The sequence below is a fragment of the Octopus sinensis genome, linkage group LG18 (assembly GCF_006345805.1).
Source record: "Octopus sinensis linkage group LG18, ASM634580v1, whole genome shotgun sequence".
NCBI classification, from domain to species: Eukaryota; Metazoa; Mollusca; class Cephalopoda; order Octopoda; family Octopodidae; genus Octopus; species Octopus sinensis.
The window spans coordinates 26,287,037-26,301,750 of NC_043014.1; the positions used below are offsets into that span (position 1 = coordinate 26,287,037).

Sequence of the window (14,714 nt, forward strand, 5' to 3'; positions counted from 1 at the left end):
TATCAAATGCATTTCAACCGTAACTTCACCGTTTTCCCATTCAAGAATAATGTATCCCAATATCGATAATAGCTGATTTGTGTAGGATTTTATAGTGACTTTTTCAGCAGTGACGGATTTATCGTTAGTGCATCTGTGTACAAACTAAACTGTAAATATTAGAGTCTTTTATACAGTACTCATCAACTCTGATTTTTATCTTTTTTCTTTTTCTTTTACAGATTGGATTTGACTGCAACTAATTGTGATAACACGAAAGAATAAAAACTATAGAAGAAAAAAGAAGAAAAAATTCATTCGTTTTTTTAAGCAACTAGGACAACTATGGGTGCCTCAATCTGCAGATCGAAAGTCGGCTGGCTTTTGTTAATACTCCAAGTAATCTTTATTATATTGTTTGCTACCACTGTAGAGTATACGAAGACCGCAGACAGTAAAATGTCCAAGGGTACCAAGAACACTGATGTCTCATCATATTATGCAAGTAATGCGTCTTTTCATCCATTTTATATCTATCTATCTATCTATCTATCTATCTATCTATCTATCTATCTATCTATCTATATCTATCTATCTATATCTATCTATCTATCTAAATACATATGCATGGGCTTCTATGTGATTAGTAAACTCTTTTGCCCCAGCATGACTACAGTCAAGTGATATGAAACAGTAAAAGAAGAAAAAAGCTGCTTTGTCGTAGAAAAATATCAACGTATAAAAATTTTCAATATTAGATGCGTTTAAGGCGGCGAGCAGGCAGAATCGTTAGCATAACGGGTAAAATGCTTGGCGGCATTTCGTCCATTTTTACGTTCTGAGTTCTAATTCCGCTGGGGTCGACTTTGCCTTTCATCTTTTCGGGGTCGATAAAACCAGTTGAACACTGGTCGATTTGATCGACTTAGCCCCTCTCTCAGTCCTGCTAGCCTTGGGCCAAAATTTGAGACTAATATTAAATGCGTGTAGAGTTGAAGCAAACGTGGACCATTTAGTTATTTTTGACATTCATTAAAGAAACCTTTTATTCAAGATCATCTCAAAGTTGAATTCCCCAGGCACAGATTTACGAGACAAAATGACTGGACACAACATAACACTGAAGAAGTCTCGAAATATAACAGCACAGAAATAGATAAAGGAGTGGCTGTGTGGTAAGTAGCTTGCTTACCAACCACATGGTTCCGGGTTCAGTCCCACTGCCTGGCACATTGGGCAAGTGTCTTCTACTATTGCCTCGGGCCGACCAAAGCCTTGTGAGTGGATTTGGCAGATGGAAAATGAAAGAAGCCCGTCGTATATATGTATATATATATATGTGTGTGTGTGTGTATATATATATATATGTATATATATGTGTGTGTGTATATATGTGTGTCTGTATTTGTCCCTCAACATCGCTTGACAACCGATGCTGGTGTGTTTACGTCCCAGTAACTTAGCGGTTCGGCAAAAAGAGTCCGATAGAATAAGTACTAGGCTTACAAAGAATAAGTCCTAAAAGGCGGTGCTCCAGCATGGCCATAGTCAAATGAAACAAGTAAAACAGTAAAAGGGTAAGAAACCGAAATTGAAATTACATTTTATAGAAATTAAGTAATAACTTACTTAATTGCTATCAACGAGCAAAAAATTCCTATGTTGGCTATAACAACAGAATGGGAATATATTGGGATGAATTTCACCCAGAGCTAAATCATTTCGCCAAATTAATTACGATGAGTAACACTGTTGAATGCAAGAGGCGGGTGAGTTGATTATTATGATTTTCTTTCCAAAAGTGAAAGAAGAGCATAAATAACAGTTTTCTTATTCTTGGGACACATCTACTTACAGCGAAGTGGACACTACATTGCAAATCAGAACAAATTCCTATTCTCACTGTTATCACGCAGTAAGTCAAACCGTTCATATCTAACAGTTAGTAAGTAGATAAGAAGCCAAGAAAGTTGATGTATTTTAAGATAGGAGCGAGAGAGAGAGAGAGAGAGAGGGGGGGGGGAGAGAGAATATATACATATATATATACATATATATATATATGTATATATATATAAATGCATAATGAAATAGATAATTAGATAATTGAAATGTAATCGTAACGAAATGTTTCAAGAAAGAATTACTTCGTTTTTATACCTCCCACTAAAAGAGATCTTTTCTGAGTTGGTGTTGACAGTATTCAACAAAATCATTTTAGCAAATAAATACCAGTTAATATACCCTCTTCGCAAATGCTAAACGGTATTTTGGATATACTAAACGAGTAATTAACGAGGAAACAATAATAATGTGTCTTCACAATCTTAATTAGAAAAACCGGAAAAAGATCGTTCAGTTTTGTGGCGACACTTATCATACGCAAACGGAAAAAATAACTGTATTATTCCCAACAGAAAATGAAAAATAAGATAGAAACAATAGCTGGAAATAGTAAGATGAGAAAACTTAAGTATGAATTAATCACATCTGAAATTAAAAGCAGTGAGTGAGAAACTCCAGTATCAGAAGAGAGAAAGTAAAAGGATTCAGTTGAAATCAGTCAACAGTTTTCAGAGATATGAGCTAACAACCAATAGAACTCGTAGAGGCTCCAACTCAGCAAAATACAGATTTATTCTGGAAAATCTAGAGTAAGAGAAAGTTTAAGTAGGATGCTGTGTGGCTACAAGAAAAAAACTAAAATAAAAATTCTTCCAGTATGCCATCAAATGTTTGCATATGAGACTGATAGGAAAAATTTAAGAGTACAAAACACCAGGAAGAAAACTGATTGCCTGATACTAGTACTAAAACTTGGCATCTAATAAGGGTTATTTTATTGATCGCAACCAGCCAGTTTTCATTGGATATACAATATACAAAGCTATCTAGTATATTGTATAGTAAATTTGTATATTATATCCCCAATGAAACAAGACTAGCAACGAAAGATAATTTCGTTCAGATGGCAAAGAACTACCGACCAGCTGTATGTCAGAATTTAATATGAAATCTATAAACCATTTCCTTGATATCACTGTGCAAATTACAATATCTTCAAGTAGTTCCGATAAACAGAATTTGGTGAAGTTCTTGAAGAATTCCTTACAAGATATAAAAAAAGACTGTACTTGCAACGCTGGGGGTGGGGCTGGCAGAACAGGGACAACTTGATTACAATTTTGCTGGAATAAAAAAAAGTATTCGATTTGACCCACTACTCCTGAAAACTATTGGATCTCAGACGAGCTAAACTTTCAGAGGCTGTATAAGGACGATAGACAACCTTTTAGGATATCATCTTGAGGCTAAATACTGGAAGTGATTGTGTTGTCACAGATTGAGTAAGTTATCACAGGGTTATATATATCAATAGAGAAGTATTTCTCTGAGGTTCCTGATTCGTGCAGCGAAGTTCTTGCTTTTCTTTTTGTTGATGCAATCTGAAGAGTATGTAATTAGCCCACAGGAAGACAGAAATACGAATTTGACACAGCTATATAGCTTTCATTGTGAACCATCGAGAAGCATACGCTTAAACTGTATAAAGAAGAGCTTTGACTCGTGTAAAATTTTTTTAAAGGATATAGAAATGTAGATTGGCCATGATAAATAATCCAAACTGATGGTAGAAAGAGTGAAACTACAAGTTAGGTTAGTTACAATACCAATAGCCCCGATATTCTAGGAAGAAGGTTACCTGAACGTAGGGGTGGATTACAATAATATATATATATATATATATATATATATATATATATATATATATATATATGTATAAGGGTGAAAAGGAACACACGAGTTGATATATATGAAAAAACAAGTAAAAAATAGAAAATGCTAAAATAATTTTATAGTGAACATTTCAGTACCGGTTTCGGTCATTTTGAGACCTTTTCAACTGTAACGATTAAATAATTAAATTTAGAAAAATTAGAAGAAAAGTTTTCTTAAAAGAATATTTCTATAGTAGTGTTCAGATTTAAGTGGCATTCTGCCTTTCTCTGACTCCCTTGTTTGCACTTGTGTGTTCGAGGTAGTTGTGAGTTCTTGGTAGGGTAGTAGAGGGAAGGCTGGTGAGGAAAGGGGGGGTGGGAGAATCTGGGAGTGCCCTGATGGTCGTATTTTGAATGGTCAGTGGTGGCTGGCAGTCTCAGTTCAATTCAGGAGAATATTTATATTGACAGGCTTGTTTATAGAATTAGCGTAGGTGTTATACTAAAAAACATTAGTGACAAACTTAAGGGGTAGGGGGTGGAGAAGAAGAAGAAGAAGAAGAAGAAGAAGAAGAAGAAGAAGAAGAAGGAGGAGAAGGAGAAGATGATGGTGATGGTGGTGATGATTATGACGACGATGATGATGATAACGATGATGATGAAGAAGAAGGAGGAGAAGGAGAAGATGGTGGTGATGATGGTGGCGATGATGATGACGCCGATGATGATGATAACGATGATGATGAAGAGAAGAAGAAGAAAAAAACAGAGAAGGGAGAATATGAATGGGTGTAAATATAGCTATGAAGGGGCTGATTAGTAATGATTCTATGGAGTGTAGTATTGTGTGTGTATATATATTTTTTTCTTTTATTCTAAAGTTGAGGTATATTAATTGTTTGTCGTAGACCCGTTAAGAAGTGGCTTGTATTTTGTAATAAAGAGATTTTCTTTACTTATTCTTTGTCTCGAGGTTGTATCGTCCCTAAATTGGTAGAGGGGGAAAATTCTGAAGTTTGGTGTTTTTTGTTGGCGCAAGTATCTATGTGTTGGCTAAAAGCTATTTTTCTGTTTTGGGGAATTTTTATCTGGGATCTGTGCAGGCCATTCGTTTACGCAAACCATTTTTTGTTTGGCCTATGTACTGCTCTTGACACCCGGAGCAGGTTAGTGAGTATATTAGGTTCTCCGAAGCACATGTGAAGTTGCTTTTCACTGTAAACCGTTGTCCCTGTTTGAAGGAGAACTCAGAACCCTCGATTAGATAGTCGCATATCCCGCAATTGGGTCTTCCACATTTTTTTACTGTCGGCTTCTGTGTTGAAGAGTGAATTCGGGCTTGTGTAAGGAGACTTTTCATGGATCTAGGCTGTCTTTTGCTTTTTATGATCGTGTGTGTTGGAGGATTGTGTTCATTCTGTGGTCTTTTTTTAGGAGGGGTATGTTGTGGAGGATGGTGTCGAAGGCTTCGTTATTGAGAGGGTTGTGTGGAGATGTATGGTAAGGCTTTTGGTTGTAAGTTTTTCTTTGATTTGGGATGTCTCAGTTCCTTGATGTTAAGTTGAAGGGCACGTTGAATGCACTTGTCAATAAGTGAAGGTGGATAGTTCCTGGTGATTAGGGTATCTTTTAGTTCTTGTAGTCGTGTGTCTCTGGTGTTTGCGTTAGAGACTATAGTGCATATCCTTTTTGCTAGATTGAAGGGGATATTCATCCTGGTGTGTCTGGGGTGGCATGAATTGAATGGAAGATATTGCTTAGAGTCTGTAGGCTTATAGTATATGTCTGTTTCTATTATATTATTAGCTTTCTTAATGAGGATATCGAGGAAGGGGAGTTGTTGTTGGCTATATTCCATCGTGAATGGATGTTTACGTCCAGTCCGTTTAAAATTTTCTGGAATTCTATGAGTTTTTCTATATTTTTATGCCAAAGGATGAAACAGTCATCTAGATATCTCTTCCAGTTGTTTTCTATGTAGATGGAGAAAGGGCTGCCATATCTTTCTAGAACCTTACGATACAGACTGATCTCTAGGTATCCTATGACTAGGTTGGCAAAGGAGGGGGCCATTCGTGTACCCATCGCAGTCCCCGATTTTTGTCGGTAGAAGTTGTCATTGAAGGCGAAGAAGTTATTTTCCAGGATGAATTTAACCCCTTCTATCACAAATTCTTTTTTGATGCGGTGTGGTAGTTCGTTGGCGTGATTCTCTAGCCAGAATTGGATTGCCTCTAGTCCTAGGTTGTGGGGGATATTGGAGTAGAGGTTAACTACATCGAAGGATACCAGTATGGTGTTTTTGTTTATAGTATTCGGTAGGTGATTAAGCATATCTAAGTCGTCCCTTATATAGCTTTTGACATGTTTGAGGAGTGGTTTCAACAGGGTGTCTAAAAAGTTACTGAGGCGGTGGGTTTCGCATGCGGGACCTGCTATTATGGGTCTCAATTTGAGGTCATTAGGATTAGGGACTTTAATTATTTTGTCTGTAGCTATCTTGCATGCGTTGCTTATTTTTTCACTTTTGTGGATCTTAGGTATACCGTAGAATTGGCTAGTTTTACTTGTGAAATTGGTCATATAATCATATTCTTTGTCGGTGAGCCCTGCTTTGTATGGGTTTAATATGGATTTTAGTTCCCTCATTATTTTTTGTTGACTGTAGTTTTGTGCCTTTTCATAGTATGTTGTGTCTTCCAGCATAGAAAGTACCAAAGTTATGTAAAATGTCGTATCCATTAAGACAACAGCACTCCCTTTATCGGCCTCTTTGATTGTTATTGTTTTATCTAGTTTTAATTTGTTCAACTCAGCCCATTCTTTTTTGCTGAAGTTTGGTTTGTGTTTTTGTTTGTGCATATGTTGATATGGGTAATTTGATATGTGGTCACAGAAATCATCAAGTGTTTTATTCTTACCTTTCGAGGGGGTGTAGTTACTCCTATTTCTGGCTAACGATTCGTCCTCGTTGTATTTATCGTATAGCTCCTCAGTAAGTCTTAATTTTCTGCAGAATTCTGCGATGTCTTCTTTCATTTCATTGTAGTTGGGGTGTTGTGGGGTGGGTTTTTTAGTATAACACCTACGCTAATTCTATAAACAAGCCTGTCAATATAAATATTCTCCTGAATTGAACTGAGATTGCCAGCCGCCACTGACCATTCAAAATACGACCATCAGGGCACTCCCAGATTCTCCCACCCCCCTTTCCTCACCAGCCTTCCCTCTACTACCCTACCAAGAACTCACAACTACCTCGAACACACAAGTGCAAACAAGGGAGTCAGAGAAAGGCAGAATGCCACTTAAATCTGAACACTACTATAGAAATATTCTTTTAAGAAAACTTTTCTTCTAATTTTTCTAAATTTAATTATTTAATCGTTACAGTTGAAAAGGTCTCAAAATGACCGAAACCGGTACTGAAATGTTCACTATAAAATTATTTTAGCATTTTCTATTTTTTACTTGTTTTTTCATATATATATATATATATATATATATATATATATATATATATATATATATATATATAATACAGTGTAAAAATTTAGTCTTTCGACACGCTAGACCACTGGAAATGAAAATTTCTATTAATTTCCATTTCCCTACACACATACACACACATACACACACGTACACGAACAGACACATACACACACACACACATATATAAGACATGTAATGAGAAATGCAAAATATGATCCTCAGAGTTTTAGCATACAATAAATCATTAGTCCACGATGTGCTTCTGCAGCAGTACATTTAGCAACATAAGGTGAACTCGATTCAATGTGCAAATACGAAAATAAAGAAGATACTTAACAGCTACACGAACAAACTTTGAATATCGAATGACATCTCTTAGTCACTATTTCCTAACTATCAAGCGTTGGTGTGCACTTTAAATACACTAAGTGAATACCATGAATGTCGGAAAGAAGCCACTCAGAAAGTATTCTCCAACTTTCAATAATGGATATGTACTCGGATTTGGTACAGCTCTAAAACAACAGGGCACCTCAAACACTTTCCTCTCACATTTCCTACGATTTAGTCCAGGGTTTATATGGCTGTCAGAAACTATTGTTACAAGTGTATATGTGTCAGTTATACGCGCGCGCGCACACACACGCATACACACGAATACACAGATATATGTGTGTGTGCGCGTGTGTCTGTGTCAAAGGGGAAAGGAAAGATTCTGGTAAGGTCAAAACAATTGAAAGAGATGTTCAAAAAACATTAAATGAGATACAAAATAGGCGATGTAACAGTTTTAAAATGCCTTTAGCACTGTGCATGGAATGTGTTAGAAAGAAAAGAGGCTGTAGTGCGAGGCCATGTACGTCTATCTATCTATCTATCTATCTATCTATCTATCTATCTATCTATCTATCTATCTATCTATCTATCCACCAGTCTTTCTGTCTGTCTGTCTCTTTGTCTCTCTCTATATAAATGAATATGCATGTATACATATATATATGTGTGTGTATTTATATATACATATGTATATTTTCCGCTTGTTGTCTTTTTATTTAATCCGGAAATTTATGTATATATGTATGTATGTATGTATATGTATGTATGTATGTATGTATGTATGTATGTATGGCTAATATATATTTTTAACAAGTTAGCTGGCTAATCGCCCGGCGTTGCTCGGTTTGTAAGGGAAATAACTATATAAGCATTTTTAGAGATGTAAAGTATAATAGCCATCTCAATATGGCTAACCACAAGGGGGGGGGTACTGTAGCTTTTTACGTTCTGAGATTTAATAATAAATTTTTAGAGAGTTACTTCCCTTATATATGCCAAAAATGCATTAAAAATGGGAAACATTGATGGTAAATTTTTTGAATCACGACTATAAGATACCCTGTTTTGGTTAAACTGCACCGCAAAATGTGGGAGTAGTTAGGAATCTAAATCGTAGGAGACAGACAGCACACAACCTCACTTTTATATATAAAGATGTATATATATATATATATATATGTATATATATATATATATATGTATAATATATATATATATATATATATATATGTATATATATTATATATATATATATATATATATATATATAATATATATATATATATATATATATGTATATATATATTATATATATATATATGTATATATATATATATGTATATATATGTATATATATATATATATATATATTATATATATATATATGTATATATATATAATATATATATATATATATATATGTGTGTGTGTGTGTGCGTGTGCGTGTGTGTATAAACAGACAGACAAAGACAGACAGCCAGACAGACCGACAAATAGATAGATAGATATTTCATTTCAGTTCAAATCAGTCGTTTATTTATATCTATTTTTCTTTCAATACAAAGTTAGAATAACAGATAATAGCATTTCTCAGCTATTCAGCAAAGTTATTTCGGATCTTTTCTGATGGGCTGCCATTTTCCAATTTCTTCAATTTTTGCTCCAATTTATTTTATATTTGATGTTTTGGTACAGTTTTGTATGGTAATCATTGACTTGAAGTAAATTTTCGCCATAAGTCAATAAATAAAGAGTTAATAGCTTTTAAAGTTTTCAAATGTTGGGTAATTTTAGTCAGTCAAAAGTCACAGACATATAGGTGCTTGTTACCATTGTATCAAGCCAAGCTATTACCAAGCTGCTTACCCACGTGGACACTTTTCGCTTATTAAATGCTTAAACACATGAGGTATGAGGTGTTCGTGAGATGTGCTAAAATATTCGGCCATAAATCATGCACCAATTTGTTTTTGCTTTTGTACAATCGTATGTATTCCCGTGTGTAGAATACAAATTCGCCAAAAGTTTATGAAAATTCCAAATAATAAAAAAGTTGTGAGGCAAGCTTAAAGCAGAATTCCCCCAATATTTCATTTATTTATAGTTGACAACACGTGCAGTCACGCACAAAATGAGAACTTCCAAATCTTGTTTATTGACTGGATAAAAATGATCAAATTTTAAACCTCTTTAACTTTTTAAAAGCAATTTTCTGGAAAAAGTGAATTAGCTCCTGAGATTCAACCTGGAAAACTACATTAATACACCAAATTAAAAAGTTTTTCGAAATTTTTAAAACGTCCCAAACAGAAAAGATCCATTCTTTCATTTTCAGGGAAAAATCCATCTTCATATTTCTAAGTTTACTATCATATCTAATGTAAGCCTTCCTTCTTCCATCCAGCCTTCGATGTATTTATCAACGTAGATAGATAGATACATAGATAGATATAGCGTTCAACAGAAAGAAGATATAAAAAGTTTAGATCATTAAAATGTTATTTTCTTGTCAGTCACAATAATATATGATGTTTAAAAGTTCTCTCTGCTTAAAACTTTATTTTTCTCCCTTTTTTCTATCTATCTCTTACTACAACAAACTTTTAACCATGTAATTCCCCTCATTATTATTTCCCTCTTTCTCTTCCCCTCTCACTTCCACTAATCACATGACAGTTTAATGCATCGGCTGACAAAAATGTCATTACCCTCTTCCCACTCTCTCTACTTGTCTTTTTTCAACCTCACCACCAGAATTTCATCCCTCTACTAAACATTATTTGTAACTCGCTTTCTCTATAGTACTTCAACTAACTTTTAATCACGTATAACTATTACGTTTCTCTTACCACACGTCATTAACACATTCCTTTCCCTCCTTCCCTCTCGCTCTTCCTTTCAATTAATCACGTGTCAGCATAACACATTTCAGCCTTAGCGAGGTTCTTTCTACTTTAGGTTTGAAATTTGGTTGGGGAGGGCGGGGTATGGAGCTAGTCGATTACATCAAGTCTCCCAAGAATGAAAAGCAAAGTCGACCTCATGGGAATTTGAACTCAGAACATAAAGCCAGAAAAAATGCTGCTTAGCATTTTGGACGGCATGCTAGCGATTTTGCCAGCACGCTGCCTTAATGATTCTGTAATAATAATAATATTTTTAACTGGTTGCAAGACCCCGACTTGTTGGAGGCAAAATATGAAAACAGAGGAGAGTTTACATCGAATAAAATGAAGAGAACCAATTATAGCCAAGAGCTTGTTGATATAAAAAAAATGTCAGCTTGGGCCTGTTTTGGTTTTCTCAGCAATATCAGCAGGAAACGGCAACAAAATATCAACAACAACAAAACCAAACAACAACAGTACCAAGATTGCCGGAAGCCACGCTATTTCTTCAACACCTGTTGGTTCTCAGCCTTGTATTAATAACAGAGATACGGCATTCACTTTTAATTCATATTCGGTAGAGAAGAATAACAGGTCGTTAATTGAATGAAGTCCGCAACGCAACCAAGACATTAACAAACCAGGATATTAAAAAATAAACAATAGAATGAGGTGACAGCAACAATGAAAGCAGCGGTGCGTGTTATTTAAGAAAGAATACACACAAATATAAAGCAAAATCGGTTAGTTCAACCCACAGTGCATACACACCCGTGCGCGTACATACTACATACATATACACACGTACATTCACACGTGCGTATGTGTGTATATGTATGTAGGATGTATGCATGCCCGCGCGTGTGTGTTGTGTATATGAGTGTGTAAAGCGAAAGAGGGAGAGTTTTTGTCAATGTTACATGTAATAAGACATTTTTCGCTTTGGCCCCATTTTCAGTCTCTTGTTATTCCTCATACTTCAGTTCCTTTCTTGATGAAGCAGTGAGTTTTCTCTTTTTGCTTTACTGACCCTTTTATTTTCTACCATCCTGCTTAATGAAAGACGGAAGCCGGTGAATCTTTACAGGAATTGTTAGAAATATCAACCGAATCTCTTTCAAATCATATCGTAGTATGTTTTAAACACAGTGAAGGCGCATTGAATAATGTAGACGGCCAACAATATACCTAGAGAAAAAAGAAAAAAAAGACGAGTTCATCAATATCAATATGATCAATACTAAAGTGGTCTCGATGCTCATAGATCTGCTCGTTGACAAGCTGACCAGAAGCTAAACAACAACAACAGCAACAGCAACAACAACAACAACAAAAAACTACTACTACTACTACTACTACTACTACTACTAACACCACCACCACCACCACCACCACCACCACCACACCACCACCACCACCATCACCACCAGCAACAACACTACTACGTTGTTGCTTTCAACTTAACCCTTTTTTTCAAGTCCTTTTAATGTATTTTGTTGCTCTGTTGCTTTCTTATATGCCAGCATTAAAACACTCTAATATCCTAGTTAAGATACTCGTCTCCTCTTAAGAAGCTCAACTGTAGATAAGATTACTCTGAATTAAACTGACCTGCTTAGACTAGAGATGGTTCTAGGCAGAAAAGTCTAAAAATTACAGACTCGTCAAAGTCCTCTATATTTACAACCATAGAATATATGAAATAGCATTGGGCCTCTAAGAACAATGCCTACCCCACTTTATTTAACAAACCAATGTATCCCTGACTCAAGACAGCACCGGTTCTAACAGTCCCTGTCTCATGAAACTACTTTTCTAATGCTCGGTGCTAGACCATAAAGATCTTTTTCTTTTCTTTTTTTTTGTCATAGAAGGGCTTTCTCTGACGTTTGTTTCAAGGCCACTTCTTGTTACACTAATTCGCTTTGCGAAGTTTAACTACTCGTAATTGTTAACTGGACCAAGAACAGCACCTTTTTTTTATTTGCCTCTTTCCTCGATTTCATTGTAAATGAAATAGTTGGAAAAATTTTCTCTGTGAATTCCCTATGGCAAAATATTTTAGACACCAAATGGAGAATAGTCATAGTTTTTTCCCGATTTAACATCACGGAAACCTGCTCATGGAAACTTGTATCGGAGTTCACTCTGTTGTGAGAACATGCACAAAGTGTCCGATTTGCTGCGATGCGCAGTTTTTATTGCACCATTCCTTGCGGCCCATCAGTGCTTTTAGAGACGCAAGTAGATATCATTCCGCCAGAGATATTTCCCCCAAAATTTCCTTATAAGCTTACTGGATTACCGAAAATCATTGACTAATGGTGTAGTGAAGTGATTACCTTTAACCCATTAGTCATTTCTCATCTTCTCCTCCAGATATAGGGTTCTTGAAAATGTCCTAAAGCTTACCTTACACCTTTGACTAACGTTGGTTACGGTCAGGGCTTGATCTTGTATGTTCTATTACAATTGAAGCCCATTCAACTTTTCTAACGTATAAAGAATTATGATGGGTTACGAGAAGCTTCCTACTTCATGACTTTGACATCTGGTTAGGTGACTTATATATTGTTGTTATTGCTGATGATTTGTAACTGTTGTTGGAGCACAATATTTGAAGCAAAAACGAAAAAGAAAAAAAAAAGATCGGAGCGTCACAACTAGCATACCTTGGAACCATAGGTATTCTGATTCAAGTTAAATTTGGTTTAAAAAACAAAAAAATAAACGAAAAATACATGTATTCCTCGCTCTCTCTCTCACACACATATTATTCATGTGTATATGTGTGTGTGCGCACGCGCTATGTAAGGATGTGTGAATGTATGCGTGAATGTATATGTGAATGTATATATGTGTAAGTTTGTGTGAATGTATGTGTATATTCCATACACATACTCATATACACATATGCTTCTTACACATGTGTATATTTTTCACAATATGATTGTCGTACACACACACATATACACATACACACCCATACGCACACATTCTCCTTACACATAAAAACACAGAGCACATGTTCATTTCAGTATTGTTGTCAACATTCGTTAGATAATGGAAGCCAGCTTGGTTGTGTGTTTTCGAAGTTCGCTTTACAACCACATTGTTTCAGATTTGATTGTTCTGTGCATTGAGGTTGAATATGTAACAAATGTCTTCAATAAAATCCTCGAATTGCCCAAAACCTTGTGATTGAAATCTGGCAGATGAAAACCGTGTTGAAACCAACCGTGCAAGGGACGGTCTCGGTTCTTGGGTATTAGATTTAATCCACCACTCAGTTTAACACCATCACCTGGGTCTTTGGTTGCCTTGCCAATGGAGGCCATTCTGTGACAAGCATTTCAGGCCAGGTTTTGAACCTGAAGATAACTTCCCCATTTCCTTCTATCAGGTCTGTAATTCTGATCTTCCTCTTGAGACTAAGCCATAGACATAATTTAAAACTAACTCATCTTCTCCATCTTTACAGTGTTTCAAGATGTCCACGTCATGATATTTGTTGGATTCGGCTTTCTAATGACTTTTCTGAAGAGATACGGTTATGGCAGTGTCGGCTACAATTTCCTAATTGCCGCCTTCATATTGCAATGGTCTACGCTGGTAGGAGGTTATCTGCACGGCAAAGGAAAGACGATTCACGTGGATATGTTAAGGTAATAGGTCATTCCTTTCTTACTTCCTCGTATAAATATACGTATGTGTATGTATGTGGGCATGTGTGTGTTTGAGAGAGAGAGAGAGACAGAGAGACAGAGAGACAGAGACAGAGACAGAGAGGCAGCAATGTGTGTGCGTGTGAGTGAGTGTGTGTGCGCGCGCATGCATAAGGAGAGGCGGTAACTGTATCTGTATAGGGCTAGATAATCCAGATTCATTTTTGAAAATGAACATTTTTATACTTATTTCATTTGCCAACATTATAAAGAGGGTAGATATATAGACAGAGAGGTTCATTTCATCAAGAACATGGTAGTATAAGGTCCTTCTCCATCTGCAGACTTTTTATCACTGAGTTCACTTTGTTATTTAGCTTTACCAATGGGGAGGGGGTTGTTTTATTTGGTTCAATGGAGACGAATAAGAAGTTTTTCTATTTATAGATAGAGGAAGGGGTAGTACAAATGTCAAAGCCATGAATCCAGCACCATTATGAAGAATTTCCCTTAGGCATATTTGAATGTATTTTAGCTAAAGTTAGTAGGCTGAAGCTAGTGGGGTAGGGAGAATAGAGACTACTAATGCCCTAGATATTTCTAATGTCCTTTACCACGAAATGATTTCTATATTT

At 35.8% G+C, this 14,714-nt stretch overlaps 1 protein-coding gene across 1 annotated transcript in view; it reads left to right on the forward strand.

Annotated features, from left to right (window-relative positions):
- The window catches only part of LOC115221400 (ammonium transporter Rh type B), a 76,103-nt gene that overhangs the window by 36,469 nt on the left and 24,920 nt on the right, over nt 1-14,714 (forward strand). Inside the window, exons 2-3 of the mRNA XM_029791578.2 lie at nt 222-484; nt 13,896-14,079. Of these exons, the coding sequence (XP_029647438.1) occupies nt 325-484; nt 13,896-14,079 (344 nt within the window). The 5' untranslated portion in view covers nt 222-324. The remainder of the gene's footprint in view (nt 1-221; nt 485-13,895; nt 14,080-14,714) is intronic.